A 16438-nucleotide genomic window follows, 5' to 3' on the forward strand; every position below is an offset into this window, starting at 1 on the left:
TTATTCATTCACTGCCATTGACAGCCATAAATTTCAAAAATTCATTTTAACAATTTCTATTAGTTTAACTTTTTTTTCTACTTTTGTTAACAAGCTAAAGAAAACCTAGAAAATCAATTAATTAAAAATTAAAATTAAAATTAAAAAAATTAAATTTAGAATAGATATAACATTTAGTCAGTTAACTTACTGAAGTCATGCGATTAATTACAATTACAAATTTAAATTTCCTGACGCCCCAAATTTTAAATAATCTTTTTTTTTCATTCACTGCCATTGGCGGCTATAAACGTCAAAAATTCATTTGAACTATTTCTATTAGTTTAAATTTTTTTCCACTTTTGTTAACAAGAGTATGAAAACCTCTAATTGTTTTATTGTACATTTAGAAGATAGAAAATGTGTGATTAATCGTTAGTTAACTAGTGAAGTCATGCAATTACAATTAAAAAAAATATTATTTCCTGTCGCCCCTAATTTTTTATCTTTTTTTTAATGAATTCATGGCAGTGAATGGGCTAATGACCAGCTTTAAGCTGCATTATGCAAGAACTCAAATCATACAGTTTGGCTAAATGCAATAGAAAATGATTCAATAGCGTTTGTTGTTTGTTTTATTTTTCTCACTCTCTCTCTTCCCAGGAGGTCCAACGCTCCACAGCCGACCTGAAAATCACTGCGGAACACTCCAATCATCCTGACAACAAGCACAAAAACAGATACATCAACATTGTGGCTTGTGAGTCTGCTGTGAAACGGGATAAGAGAGGATGTCTAGTGCGGAGAAATCCTCTTATGTTTCCATAACCTACTTTCCTCCCTTTAAAAATCATTTGCTCAAGTATATCGATGATTTCCCACCCAACAGACGACCATAGCCGGGTGAAATTACGAGCGCTGGCTGGGAAAGACGCCAAACATTCCGATTACATCAACGCCAACTACGTGGACGTGAGTTGAAACGCTTCGTGTTGCGCCCATGTCTTGTCAGCATCACCTTAATTATGAATCGTTTGACTTGTCGCAGGGGTATAACCGGCCGAGAGCGTACATCGCTGCGCAGGGTCCGCTGAAGTCCACCTTTGAAGACTTTTGGAGGATGGTGTGGGAGCAGAACTCCGGAATCATCGTCATGATTACAAACCTGGTGGAGAAAGGACGGGTGGGTCGACGTTGGTGCAAAAAACGAAAATCGAACCAACATTAAGTTCCTCATGCTCGATTTTGTCTTCCAAAATATTTATTTCTATTGTTTCGGTATTTGTCTGTTTTTCTAATAGTTCACGAGTTAATGCTGGTAAAAAAAAAAAAAGTTTCAAATCCAATCCTATATCGGTAAAAAATAATAATTTGCGCTGAACCCATGCATGCAGTTTTTTTTTTAACCTATCCACTGTTGTTTTTGTATTCAGACCAAACAAATAAGTTTGGGCATGTTGATGCCAAGAAACTGTTGAAGTGAGCTGAATAGCTTCATTTTTAGGTTTTAGGGGTCATTCTATGCCAAATCACCCCAAAAAATATTTTTAATGAAATTTGCTGTATTATTTTTTTTTTTGCAACACTAAATCTAAAATTTTAAAGAAAGTACAGTTTCACACAGATAATGTTGCTCAAAGTAGTAATATATTCTTAATAGGGGTGTCAGGCGAGTAAAATTTGTAATCGTAATTAATTGCATGACTTCAATAGTTAACTCACGATTCATTACAATTTTTTTTGTTTTCATACTCTTGTTAACATAAAAGTGTGAAAAGTGTTAGACTAAAATAAATATGTCTGCATCTTTTAGTCATTGATACAGTAATTTCATAATAATTCACGAAATTGAGTTAAAATTAAAAAGATGGACTGGACTAAAAAACGAGTGGGATATTGATTTGTGTTGAGGTCATTTTTTCTGCCACTAGATGGCATAATTGCATATGCAAGATGTTGGTGACAGCTCAGTGCATTTTTCTTTTCATATTCAGAGCTATTCTAATCTTTAACATGAAGTAACTTGTGAAATTCTGCACATTTTTTAAAATGTAAAATACAACTTGACCCCAGTCTCCACAAATATGTTACTAAGTTTATTAACGCTAAATTTTGACATGGACGTGTCTGCTGCGTTGCAACGAGTACCGGCTTTCCAAGTAAGGGGCGGTCATTAACCACGCATTAAAAAAATAAGTAGCTTTAATGAACTTTAGCTCAAAATTAATACACTAATTTTGACACCCCTAATTCTTAATTTTCCTTTTTTTTTTTTTGCCGTCAGTGTATACCTGCATAACAAACATGATCAAGTACCAATTGTTGTGTTTTGCAGAGGAAATGTGACCAGTACTGGCCTACAGAGAACAGCGAGCAGTACGGAAACATCGTCGTGACGCTGAAAAACACCGAAGTGCACGCCTGCTACACCCTGCACCGTTTCCACATACGGAACACCAAAGTCAAAAAGGTCAAAGAAATCAAAGCATCCTCTACCGCAGCGGTCCTCAACCCTGATCCTCAGGGACCGGCATCCAGCCTGTTTTCCATGTCTCCCACAGCCAACACAGGTGGAGATCGTTATCTGCCTTCTCCGGAGATTGCTGATTAGCTGATGATATGAATCACCTGTGTTGGCTGTGGGAGGCATGGAAAACAGGCTGGATACCGGTCCCTGAGGGACCAGGGTTGGGGACCTCTGCTCTACCGTATTAACAGGGATGTGATTTTTCCGCTAATTCGCGGAATTCCGTTTTTTTTTATCTCCCCCCCAAAAAAAAAAAAATCCGATTATTTATTTATTTATTTATTTATTTATTTTTTTGTAGTTCATTGTGTATGCACATGACTCCGACAGATAACGTCTTCTGCTATAACAAAGACATTTGTGGTATGCTCTAATATGAGTTACTTTTCATTTGGTCATGATACAATTATTTGTTCATGAAATTTGAACTCTTCAACATTATTTATGTGTTAACTTAGTAATCACATTAGTTAGATATGATGATATTCTCAGTGATAGTTTTTAAAAGCAAAGGCAGTCCAATGTTTTTGAATGTGACTGATTTTGAGTTGACTAAAACTGCCATTTTATATGGGATAGTTCAATATACATTGAAAATTTATGCTGTTGTTTTGTCTATTTCTTTGTCATGTGAGTGCATTGAAAGTACTTAAAAGCACGGAAAACCCTGGACCTAGCTGGGTGCCAGCGGCCCCCAGACCCCCGGCTAAATTTTCAGATAATTTCACTTTGGTCAAATCACATCCCTGTGTTAATGATATCGCCGATACGACACACGACGCAGTGCTGTAAGATGCGTTTGCTTTTTTTTTTCCAGGGACAAAAGGGGAATCCAAAGGGGAAGCTAAACGAGCGTATCGTCATCCAGTACCACTACACTCAATGGCCTGACATGGGCGTGCCCGAGTACACCCTCCCCGTCCTCACCTTCATCAACCGCTCATCAGCGGCCCGCACTGCAGGCATGGGCCCGGTCCTGGTGCACTGCAGGTACAATCCATTACTTAAATGAACATTAATTATGAGCGTTGGAAATGTGCTGACGGGCCTCGCGGCGTGCTCATATTGCTTTGTGCTGGCCTCAGTGCAGGGGTTGGGCGCACGGGAACCTACATTGTCATTGACAGCATGCTGCAACAAATCAAGGACAAAAGCACAGTCAGCATCCTGGACTTTCTTAAACATATCCGCACACAGCGCAACTACCTGGTCCAGACTGAGGTAAGACCACCAGCTTGCTTACCCCAAAAAAAAACATGACATGACAAAGGTCATCTTGCTTACAGAGGAAAGGCTTTAATACTTAATGCATACTTTGAGCTGAGTCAAGTCATATTTTAGGCAAAAGGGATGACTTTCTTATTTCTTACTGGATTTTTTTTTATCTATGGAACTCTTGTCAGTTTAAAATAATTATTACAGCTTTTTTGACATGGCGGCCTCATTTGCAACGAAGTGGCCTAAAGGGGTTTAATTAATTATCCCTCCACACATTTTCCCTCAACGCTCGCGCACTTAAATGTTGATGCAAGGCAGCATGAAGACAAAATTGTGACACCGCCGTTGAAATGTCAGCCAAAAGACGACTCATCAGAGTAGGCGTATATATTTCTAATCCACTGCTGTGCAATTTGGTAAATCCGTGCGTTGCTGTAACCTCGATTTCACCTGCTTCCTCATCAAGCAGTTATTTGAGGTGAAACTGCTGTTTTTTTCTGCCAGATCCAACAAGTCTGCCCTCCGCCACCGTCAAGCCATATCGAAAATTCTGTTTGATGAATATTTTCTCTTTTGTGGACCATTTTCTGTAAACTCTGGTGGTATCAAGATATATGTGATTTTCAATGCTTGTCATTTATTTACAGTCATGAAAATTTGAACGGCTGTCTTGGGTGCTCAAGGCAAGGCAGATTTATTTATATAGCGCATTTTATACACAAAATTACAAAAAGAATGACATAACAAATTAACAGAAGACTTTAAAAACATTTACCAGGTTTTCCGCGGTTCATTAAAAAGCATTAAAAGTCAGTATTAAAAATGAAGGCCTTTAACTCGTTTGCTGCCAAAAATGATTTGAAAAACTGTTTTAAGGTGTCCCAGAGATGTATTTGTTTTTTTTTATGTTTCTAGAGCATACAGAAGGCTTTGATGCAACCTCTCAACTGCAGAGAACAGTTGAAGGTAGTCATTACAAAAACGGCCTGCAGGTGGCAGCATAGTATAAGAAATCAACCAGGGCCATGTTGCAAACAAGCTGATTTCCCCACAGATTTGTGAATAATGATGAAACTTGGCTATATCCTAATGCTAATTGCTGCAAAACGGAATAGAAATATACTTTTTGTTTCTTCTTGATGAAAGGAGACTTTAATCTTTCTTTTGGTAGGTTCCATGTCATGTTTTTCTAGCAATAGAACACAATATTCTTTGAGCCTTGCAAAATCCAGTAAAACAGCTGGGGGCAAAGGGGGTTGCTTCAGTGAAAATGTCTGGGAGTGAATGAGTTAATGGCATTAAAAAGTATTAAATATGTTATCCAGAGGCATTAAAAATAGAATTTCAATTCATGTAAAAACGTTGTTGCTCATGCTGTATTTTACATAAACCTTTGTGAAAAGGAGTCACTATAATGCAATTTAGCAATAATAAATGTCTTTTTTTTTCTTTTTTTTTGGGGGGGGGGGGGGGGGTCGGCACAAAATGGCCTGGAGTCCACAAATTGTTCTGAATTTGAAAAGCCCTCTCACCAATGTCCAACATGAAACACTAATCCCACCTAGTGGCAGAAAAAAATGACTCAATGATGCTGTACACCCCTTTTAATTGTTTAGTATATCATTTTACCTTGAAATAACTTTATGAATTACTTACTATTAAATTACTGTATCAATGGTTGAAAATGTGCATTTGTCCACTTTTGTTGTTTAGCAAGAGTACGAAAAATTACGAAAACACATTTTTACTGTGCATTTACAACAGATATAACATGACTAATTTGTGATTAATCTATCGTTAGTTAAGTATGGAAATTATGTAATTAATTAAAATTGAATTATTGTAAGCAACTGACAGCCCTAATATATAAACAGTATGTGCATATATGTATGCAAGTGTATGTGAATTGTTTATGTGATGTGGGCATTAATTTTTTTTTAAGTTGCATTCATTTAGACTTGCTGATATCTGCAGATTTTTTTTTTTCAAGTAAAGAAATACAATTACTAAAATATATATATATCTACACCGTACAACCAAATGATTTGATGTGTTTCCATTTCTATCTTCCTTCAGGAGCAATACGTTTTCATCCACGACGCTCTGATGGAGACCATTTTCAGCAGAGAGACGGAAATGCCCGCCTGGCAGCTGCACGGCTACGTCAACAGCATCCTCTCGCCAAACTCGGCGGGCCGCACCCGTCTGGAGAAGCAGTTCAGGGTGAGTTTACAAGCTCGTGGTGTTGTCACTCGATCCCTAATGGCATCATCCTCGGGAAAAGGAGGCGGACTCTTGATGGGAAGCTTGTTAAAAGCGTGTACGGGAACAGCGGTAATCCCATTTTATTGGCGGGGAAGAGAGACCAAAAAAGCCCTGCAGCGGAAGAGCGGATATAACTTTGAGGACAGTCGAGTAGTTGATAGGGATGGAACGATATACAAAAGTCAGAATATGATGATTATTATTATTAGATTGTGGGGGGAGGTTGGTGATATGAAACTGTTATGTAAAAAAAAAAAGAAGAAGATATTTTTATACATAACAGCAATGACAAAGAAATATGCTTGACCAGTCATTTGTATTGTTAATTATTTTTTATGGATATGTTGGAAAATATTTTCTATATGACTGATTTACCCGCTCCAGTGTGTCCAGTTAGAACATAATTTTGTCCATGTGAGTAATAATCGTGTTTTCTATTTAGACAAAAAAAGATATACAAATAAAATATATATGAGTAAATTGCATGTACTGTAAATGTCTTCTCTATTCTCTGCTAATTAACCAAGGTCATATTTATACACATAGTTCAAATAGTAGAGATAACATGAACCTCAATGTACATAAATGACTTGCAGTCAATAATAAGATTCACTTGCACTTGCTGATGCACGCACACGTTGTGAAGTGAGTCCGTTTGTGGAGAAACTTCATCTGGCCATTAGCGTGGGTCTTAAACATAGGTGGCCAAAACATGCCTAATTAAAATTAAGCTGCGCTGATGAACTAACCGCCAGAGGATGCTGGGACTGCACAAATGGAAATCAACCTGGCATTTTTGACAGACGTGCTGCTTTTAATATTGTGAGTGATCGTTTACATCCCGAGAAGATGATGGCCCTCTAAAAATGTTTTGTACCATAATTGATTACATTAATAGTTTAAATTGTAAATATAGGAACAATTATGATCCCAACATAGTTTAATATAATTGTAAGCCTATTTTACAATTAAACTTTAAAGCAGATTATAGTTTATAGATGATTTGATTTTGAAAACCCAGGCTAAACTTGATTTACACTCATGTATTGCTTTCCTATTATACAGTACTATAGTGCCCTCTTGTGGCATCTTGGGTCATTATAGAAAAAAACACGATGAATATGTTCATCCAATAGGTGCGGATAGTTTTTCGAAATCTGCCAAAACCAGAAAACAAGCCTAAAATCACTACTGAATCTGTCAGACATGATAATGAAAGAGAATCTTTTCATCTAATGTTTTTTTATGATAGCAACAAACTTCAAATAAACAAAAAACAATTACTGCTTTCCAAATGAGGTCAAATGGGTTAAGCAGCATCTCATAATGGATTGTTTTGACCGAGGCTGCACTGCACTTGAAGGGTTCTTCTGTATTTTGCTCACCCCGTGTCTCTTTTACTAATTAAAACAGGGCCCGTGTGGCTTTCACAGTCTTTGTTTGATTGATTTTAACACCGTGTGATTGACTTTTCCCCTCATCTGTCACCAGCTGCTGACTCAATGCAACACTCGCTTTGTGGAGTGTTTCAGTGCTCACAAAGACTGCAACAAGGAAAAGAACCGCAACTCCTCGGTGGTTCCATGTGAGTCTCTCGTCCACTTGTTTTGTTCGCAAAGCAAAAAAATAACGAATGAATAAACAGCACTGCCGCATTTCCTCATCCAGCCGAGTCGCGTATGCGGCCTGTACATTATTAAAGACAATTCCTCGTCCAAAATTAGAATCTATTTCCATAATCCCATAAGTTAATCGCTCGATGCATTCTTGGCGCCCGGCCAGAGGAAATGGAGGTTGTTGTTGCTATAGCAACAGTGCGGAATGGTAATGAACGCGCGCCCTATCAGCCAGTGTGATTACAGCCGTCCGGGTTCTGACTCGTGTGTGTTTCTGCCCGTACAGCCGAGCGAGCGAGGGTGGGTCTCACCACTCTGCCTGGCATGAAAGGAACCGATTACATTAATGCGTCCTACATAATGGTACGGCCTCTTCCAGCCCCGCCCATTCCATTTGCACGTCGGCTGTCTAAAAAGCTTGCTCTTTTGTCTGCTCAGGGTTACTACAGGAGTAATGAGTTCATCATTACCCAGCATCCTTTGCCCCACACCACCACTGACTTTTGGCGGATGATTTGGGACCATAATGCACAAATTATTGTCATGTTGCCTGACAACCAGAGCCTGGTAAGCACCATGTATACAGATCCATTACATTTAAAAAATAAAATAAAATAAAAGATTTGTAAAGCGAGCAAAGTTGTCAAATCCTGTGTTGAAATGCGTAAGGTGACTTTAAAACTAGGTCGACTAAAAATGACTGCTGGAATTGTGTTTCTACGTTCTGCATGGGTCTTTTTTGCAGACGCATAAAGCGGACAAGAAGTTATCGAGCTCATTTACTCTTTTACTCATGACATGGACTTTTGTTGACTCATCATCATCTGTCAGTGACTTTTAAGACATGTTTTTGTTTACCTTAAATAGTCATCACTAACGTGCTAATGCTAATCGCGATTGCTAACCGTTTAGCATAGTCCAATTTTGTTGGTGTTTAATAATGCTCATGCAAAGAAGATACAAAAATAGTAGTTCATTCTATTGAATTGAACTCTTGTAGACATAATGATGTCAGTGGGAACTAAATGGTGGTTGGTGTTTGTTTTGCCTTAAATGGTCATCACTAGCGCGCTAATGCTAATCGCGATTGCTAACCGTTTAGCATAGTCTAATTTTGTTGGTGTTTAATAATGATCATGCACAGGAGTTAATAAATACTGAGTAGTTATATCCACCAAATTCAACTTATGTAGATATAATGATGTATGTATGAAGTAAATGGTGGTTACTAGTGTTTGTTTGCCTTAAATGCCAGCACGCCAATGCTAATTATGATTTAAAGAATTAATCGCCTGACGCCCCTAATTTTGAATAATCTTTTCTTTAAAAAAAAAAAAGAAAAAAGAAAATTACAAATAAAAAAATAATAATTAAAATTACTTTAAAAAAAAAAAAAAAGAAGAAAAGATTATTAAAACTTAAGGGCGTCAGGCGATTAAATTTTTTCGTAATTAATAGCGCGACTTCACTAGTTAACTCACGATTAATTACAAATTTTATATCTGTTCTAATATATTAAAAAAAATTCTAGGTTTTCATACTTTTGTTAACAAAAGTGGGGGGGAAAAATTAACTAGAAATAGTTCAAATGAATTTTTGATAGCCGTCAATGGCAGTGAATGAGTTAAGTGCAAAATGTCTAGGAAATTATTACAAATATAAAGATGTTACACTCATATTTTGTTCTGACTTTACTACTGTGTTAGAAAATGAAAAGATTATAATTTTTTTTGCTCCATTGTGTGCAGGCTGAGGATGAGTTTGTTTACTGGCCGAGTCGCGAAGAGGCCATGAATTGCATCGCCTTCACCGTCACGCTCATAAGCAAGGACAGACTGTGCCTCTCCAACGAGGAGCAGATCATCATCCACGACTTCATCCTGGAAGCCACGCAGGTATCCTCCGCATCTGCTTTCACGTGGCGACGTCCCCCCCCCCCCCCCCCCCACGTGCGCGTAACTCTCCTTCTTGTCACGTGCGCGTCAGGACGACTACGTCCTGGAGGTGAGACACTTCCAGTGCCCCAAGTGGCCCAACCCCGACGCTCCTCTCAGCAGCGCTTTCGAGCTCATCAGGGTCATCAAGGAGGAGGCCATGACGCGAGACGGCCCCACCATCGTGCACGATGAGTACGTTGAGTTGTAATTTTACTTGAGTATCGCTTTTCAAGTACTTTATTCAAGACTGCTTCTTCCCATTTCAAACATCAACCCCCCCTCCTTCCCCCTTCCTCCCTCCCGAGTGAATTTGTCTCCTGCAGCTGCATGTGATTGATTGTCGTGCCTTCTCGCAGGTACGGCGCGGTGTCAGCGGGGATGCTGTGTGCTCTCACCACGCTGTCGCAGCAGCTGGAGAACGAAGGCGTCGTCGACATCTATCAGGTGGCCAAGATGATCAACCTCATGAGGCCGGGAGTCTTCACCGATATTGTAAGTGGAGCGGGAAATTTTCATCATACTTTTAATGATCCTAATGATTGTTTAGTGACGCTAATCAGGATTTAATGTCATTTGCGACAGTAATCAGTTGGCTAATTGGGAATTCACCTTTTTTTTTTTTTTTTTTTACCAACCTACTCTCCATTATTTGCTAAAAACTCACCTATTATAGTGCTCTTTCGATAATGCTCTAAGATGCCACAAGATGGTGCTATTAATGTCTAAATAGGAATTAGTCTTATGAAAAGCATAATGGAGCGGATTTGCATGTATTGCAACATACAAATAAAGTATAATAGTTAAAAAAAAAACATCTCTTAGCTTGAACTACCCTGAAGCTTCTATTGTCATAATATCATAATTTATGAAGGGTTTAACAAAAAAACAACATTTAATATCTGTATAGATTAAAGCACTCAAACCTGATTTTGGCTGGCTAATAAATACACAATCTGAAGCTGGGCATTAAATTGACAGTTTTCTGATTATAAGCCACTCCATAGTACAAGTTGTATTTTTTTAATTATTCTTATTATTTAATATTTATTTTATTTTGTGTATTATGTTATTATTTTATTTATTTATTTTATATATTTAAAAAAAAAAAATGTAAATACGTTACAAAGACACACTGCTGCACTCCGACCTTTCAGAAACTTCAAGTATTGTTCAAATGTCCCCTTTGGTTATTCAGAGTGCCTTAAAAAAGGAATTTTCGCATCAGCTTCTATTTGTTCTCCTACTTTGTTTTGGTGGTTGGCAAATACATTTTGTACATTGTCGCCACCCTCTGGCAAACTGCGGTAATACACCAAAAATATATTATAGCTGCCAAAAGAAAGTCAACACAATTAGGGAACGAGGATTTTGTGTGCCAGTCCTATCTCTAATTTTAATATATACAAGTCACACAAAGGATGAGTCACAGGACCAGTCAAGCTGTGGAGAAAAAAAACATTAACATTGCTGTGGATTATTTGTTTTTAATAGAAGCACTTTGCTGCTCATTAATGTCAAGTAAACATTTTGCCCACCAGAGGGCAATCAAATATTTATTTGTGCAGTCTTGAAATGTCCTGTTCTTCACCCATCTGTACAAATATTACACATCATTACTATACTGTAGACTGCACTTATGTGTAGACTACTGTACTGCACTATATAGTACTGTTTTGTTCTGTACTATGCTAACCGGTATTAAAATGAACTGTTTGGTACTGTGCTATATTAACTAATTCACTGCCATTGACGGCTATAGAGGTCAAAAATTTATTTGAACTATTTCTATTAGTTTCACATTTTTTCCCACTTTTGTTAACAAGAGTATGAAAACCTAGAAAAAAAATATTGTACATTTAGAACAGATATAAAATTTGTGGTTAATTGTAAGTTAACTAGTGAAGTTATGCGATTAATTATGATTTTAAAAATGAATCGCCTAACACCCCTAATTTTTAATAATGTTTTCTTAAAAAAAAAAAAAGGTAAAAAATAATCACAAATTAATAATTATATATTTTTTTAAAGTACTTAAAAAAAAAAAGATTATTAAAAATTAGGGACATCAGGTTTAGCAACCGTTTAGCATAGTCTAATTTTGTTGGTGTTTAATAATGATCATGCACAGGAGTTAATAAATATTGAGTAGTTATTTCCACCAAATTCAACTTATGTAGATATAATGATGTATGCATAAAGTAAATGGTGGTTACTAGTGTTTGTTTGCCTTAAATGCCAGCACGCCAATGCTAATTATGATTTAAAGAATTAATCGCCTGACGCCCCTAATTTTGAATAATCTTTTCTTTAAAAAAAGAAAAAAGATAATTACAAATTAAAAAAAAATAATAATTAAAATTACTTTAAAAAAAAAAAAAAAGATGATTAAAACTTAAGGGCGTCAGGCGATTACATTTTTTGATAATTAATTGGATGACTTCACTAGTTAACTCACGATTAATCACAAATTTTATATCTGTTCTAAATGTACAATCATTTTCATCATCATACTGTTGTTAACAAAAGTGGATCAAATGTTAAACTAATAGAAATAGTTCAAATGGATTTTTGACGTCTACAGCCGTCAATGGCAGTGAATGAGTTAATCTCGTCTGCACTGTCTAACCTTTATTATACAATCCTTGGCAATAATGTACTGTAATTCAGTATGAACCATTGAGCCTGTACTATACTACACTAATAGGTACTACACTCCACTCTAAAAAAGAAAACAAATGATATTATACTATAATCACCATACTATGCATTTCAAGATTGTAGACTATATATGTGTCGATTTTTTCCCATAGAGTATATGGAAAAATCGACTGTCATCCACATCTCAATTGATCCTAAACTCTTTAATTACCCACTTTGACCAATCAGAAAGCAGATGTACTTCATTAATATGCGTCGTGTGTTTCAGGATCAGTACCAGTACCTTTACAAAGCCATGCTGAGCCTGGCGGCCAGCGGAGAGTGCGGCCCCTTGCACACGGACATTAACGGGGCGGCGTTGATGGCGGACCAGCGCGACCCTGCCGAGAGCATGGAGTCGCTCGTTTGAGGAGCGGCGTCCAGGCACTTCGTTTCTACCAGAACTTCTTCTTCTCCCCCTGAGAGGCCTTTTTTGCCAGACTATTGATTAAATAATTCAAAAAACAAAAAAACACTATTACTTTTTTATACTGACAAACATTTTTGGGATATTTATGTTTTTGCCCCCCCCCCCCCCCCTTTTTTTTTTTTTTTATCATTTCTTGTCTTCAAATCCTGCTAAGCGTTTGCGTCTCGTTAACGTGAGGAAGGAAGGAAAAAAACTAACAAAGAAGCGGCTGTTATCCACTTTGCACTCAAGTATCAGTGTTACTGCCTAACTCCACCCGAGGACGTCGTGCGTTCAACTCGGACCCGGACGCGACGCATGAAGACGGGGTGAAACGCGGGCCGAGGCCACCCGCATCCATTCCGACATCCATTTTGCATCCCGCAAACTGTGAGGCCGCTGGTCACATGGCCCCCCCTCGTGCGGGCACCCCTTCCCATCCACGTCAATAATAGCTCATGTCAACAAAACAAAATGGCTTCTTTTGCTCATCACGGCATCCGATGTGAACATTTATTGCTTTTTACAGGGATTTATATTGTTATACTGTTTTGTAATATATATCTCTATATATGATATCCTTAATAGCCAATCACTCTTTGCCTATTTGTGGACTGGCTGTTTTAGTGCTGTGGGTTTGGCTCATGTTCGCACAGCTTTGCCAAATGTTATTATTGTGAAACATTTCAACAAAGGGACGCTGATCAGCCAAAAACTAACACAAAAAAAAAAAAACACAAAAAAAAGTTTCAATTGTCAAAAGTGCAGATACATTTCCTCGACTATATGCAGATGAATATACAAAATAAAAAGGTTGTTAAGAAATGCATGAGGATTGTGAAGCTGTTGTAATTTTTACTGGTTTGAGGTCGGCGCTCAAATTGGCCGTTTAAGAGATTGTTTTTTTTTTGTTTTTTAAAACTACTTCCCTGTGAATTGTGTTTTGTCTCCAGTGGAAATAAAACTTTTTTGCCACTTTGGTCAACAGGTAACCTCAACAGTGGCGATATTCTTCTTTCTTAAAGGACCTTCTCTCTTCCGTCTCTTTCAACCATTTTAGACTGATGAAGACATTCAGCACTCTTTTTATCCATTACATTTTTTTTTCACATTGAATGTCTTAACAGATGGTTTGGTCGTTCTTAATTTTGTGTTGATGGATAATGACTTTTCACTTTGGCACTTTTTTGTTCTGTTGATCACTATTGTTGGTTCACCTTGTCTGCTGTGACTCAGCCTTCTTAAATATATGAAACATTAAATGGTCCACGCTTTAGCTGATTTCTGGCTTTTTATTCATCAAAAGAGCACTTTTAGCAATTTTTTTTTTTTTTTACTGTTTATTCACCAGGGATGTGCTTTTCATTGTTTTCTCTTTTATAAAAAAAAAGTAAATTAATTGCAAATTGTTTAGCACACACTGATAAACGTTAACAAGAACTCTACTCCTTTTTTTTTTATATGTACCTGTTAGTTGAATAATTTATCATATTTAAACTAGTTCACTGCTTCTAAAGTATATTTTTATTGCGCATTATGAACAGTTCCAAATACTAGTCACTAGTCAGCACAAATGTTTCAAGTTTCTGCTGGGAGAAAAAAAAATGTAAGGAAAAGCCTACCGGAACATCTGAACTATCTGGGTTAATCAGGTCGATTTTTAATGTTGCCAGGTCTACCCTGACTCCCATTTAACACGACTTTGAATGTTATTGGTTAATGTTGTACAGCCACATCTCATAAGAGGGTGTGCACACTTGTGCAACTTCTCTTTTACAGGTAGTCCTCAACTCACAAACACAATGGGTTCCGAGAGGTTGTCGAATTTCGAAGTCGAATGACATTAAAAAAAAAATACAATTTTAAGAAATTATTTTTGAAAAATATATTGTTTTTAAATAAAACAAATTATATACAAAATATGCTTTCTTTACAGTATGTAAAATAAAAAATACATTCAATTACATCGTCCAATATTTGAACCACTTTTCCTCACAGTAAAATTAATGTATTTTTTACACAGTACACTGCCATAAAAACAAAATCAATTATGCAAACTGAGTTGAGTTCATGTGAGATTGCTGAAATGAAAGGCATTGTTGGGTGTAACGTTCTCAAGAATTTATGTTTTCTGACTGTCCATGAAGTGCACACGAATGTGATTGGCGCGTATGACGAGTCAAGATGGCGACTGACGAGTCAGATTCAAGTGATTTCGAATCTGGAGAGCTCGTATTTGGACTTCCCTTTTTGATTCTTTAAAATAATAATAATAATTAATTTGTGCTGGTTATTGGTAATATATGATATTTATTTAGATTTATCTTTTTTTATTTGAAAAGTGCTGTGTAGACTTTATATACACCGTAGTTCTTTGTCCACCATCAAATACATACGCATTTACCAATCATTCATCAATCAATCATCCGTCAGCTACCATTTATCCAATTATATCAAATAAGCAGACGTAGGTGACACATGTACAATAATTTTTATTCGGAGGCCACAGCTCTTGCATATTACAACTGTTGGCGTTCAGAAGGCAAAAAAAAGCAAGAAAAAAAAAAGCAAGAATGAATCCACCAGCTAAATGACACTGAAAACTGGAGAGAGTGAAGAAAAAAAAGTGTTGGGGAAGGGTTGGAACCCACAAGCATGCAGCGATGGCTCAGAATGCAATGTACAGCATTTTATATTTATATATATATTTATATCATATATACAGAACAACAGTGAGACCCAAACAGATGCCAGACATCTCATTCCACACAATTACACAACAAAGACAGACCAACTTTTTTTTTTTTGTCATCCATAAAAAAAAATTCATTTTGCTCTTTTCGCTGTAAAAGTGCAACTCAATTAAAATAGAACCTGTTTTCAAGACATCTTTTTTTTTTCTCTTTGAATGTGGAAATAAAAATAGAATCTCCCGAGTTATCAAAATGGAGCAAGAATGGCGAATATTGCGTCTCTGGAATCCCCTCGTGTTGAGGCTGAAGGTCGAAGGTCAAAGCGTGTCTAAGACGAGCCGTCAACAAAACGCGGAGGGGGGGTTGTTCCTGTTGCTCCCGAAGCGGTTGGCGTTCACTTGAAAACGGATAAACGAAAGGCTCCGCGCACGCACACACACGCACAACAATGAATGAATGGAGAGTACGACAAAGAAGCGCCATATACGTACGTACGTTTGCATTGGACGGGGGAAGGGGGGGGGGGGCACAGACTATTTAATCTCACTCAAACAAATGCTTCTCCATATTGCTTAGTAACACAGAAAATGAATTTCCAAATGAATGACTCGGTGCTATCTTTATTATGACACAGCTAAACTGCCAATCTGTTTTTTTTTTTATTATCGTGTTTCCTCAGTATAAGCACAATTTTTTTCCCTTTATTATTATTATTATTATTAGTTTATAGTTCCTTCATAGGCATTTTCGAGCTGACAAAGAGGTCCTAGAGTGGCTATCTGAGTTGGTACATGCATCGGTTAACCAGGCTAAAGTCAAAAGTGTGATTTAAGAGGGCGGCGGCGGCGGGTGGGGGGCGTGGCCTCTAGTCGTCCTCCTCGTCCTCTTCGTCGCTGTCCTTCATGGAGATGCCCTGCATGCCTCCTTCCCTCACCGAGGCCGTGGCCTCCTCCAGGGTCAGCCGGTTGCGCACCGTGTCGTACATCTTGCTGTTCAGCGTCGAGTCCAGGACGCCCTGCAGGCGGAAGTCGCGGTACTTTTTCTGCAAGGGTAACGGAGGGCAAAGGTCACGCACGGGATTATCGGGCGGCGGCGGC

At 37.6% G+C, this 16438-nt stretch overlaps 2 protein-coding genes across 17 annotated transcripts in view; one reads left to right on the plus strand and one right to left on the minus strand.

Annotated features, from left to right (window-relative positions):
• Positions 1-13929, plus strand: part of ca16b (carbonic anhydrase XVI b) — a 136114-nt gene extending 122185 nt beyond the window's left edge. The window contains exons 16-29 of the mRNA XM_077573100.1: positions 643-739; positions 869-951; positions 1028-1162; positions 2315-2449; positions 3324-3496; positions 3592-3727; positions 5801-5947; positions 7481-7574; positions 7892-7968; positions 8044-8172; positions 9354-9500; positions 9592-9734; positions 9899-10034; positions 12469-13929. Coding sequence (XP_077429226.1) covers positions 643-739; positions 869-951; positions 1028-1162; positions 2315-2449; positions 3324-3496; positions 3592-3727; positions 5801-5947; positions 7481-7574; positions 7892-7968; positions 8044-8172; positions 9354-9500; positions 9592-9734; positions 9899-10034; positions 12469-12609 — 1773 coding nt within the window. The 3' untranslated portion in view covers positions 12610-13929. The remainder of the gene's footprint in view (positions 1-642; positions 740-868; positions 952-1027; positions 1163-2314; positions 2450-3323; positions 3497-3591; positions 3728-5800; positions 5948-7480; positions 7575-7891; positions 7969-8043; positions 8173-9353; positions 9501-9591; positions 9735-9898; positions 10035-12468) is intronic.
• A 1191-nt stretch (positions 13930-15120) lies between these two features.
• Positions 15121-16438, minus strand: part of cadpsb (Ca2+-dependent activator protein for secretion b) — a 76509-nt gene continuing 75191 nt past the window's right edge. For all 16 annotated transcript variants that reach the window (XM_077572276.1, XM_077572277.1, XM_077572278.1 and 13 more), the window contains one exon: positions 15121-16383. In XM_077572276.1, coding sequence (XP_077428402.1) covers positions 16207-16383 — 177 coding nt within the window. In that variant the 3' untranslated portion in view covers positions 15121-16206. The remainder of the gene's footprint in view (positions 16384-16438) is intronic.

The sequence above is a fragment of the Vanacampus margaritifer genome, chromosome 8 (assembly GCF_051991255.1).
Source record: "Vanacampus margaritifer isolate UIUO_Vmar chromosome 8, RoL_Vmar_1.0, whole genome shotgun sequence".
In the NCBI taxonomy this organism is placed as follows: Eukaryota; Metazoa; Chordata; class Actinopteri; order Syngnathiformes; family Syngnathidae; genus Vanacampus; species Vanacampus margaritifer.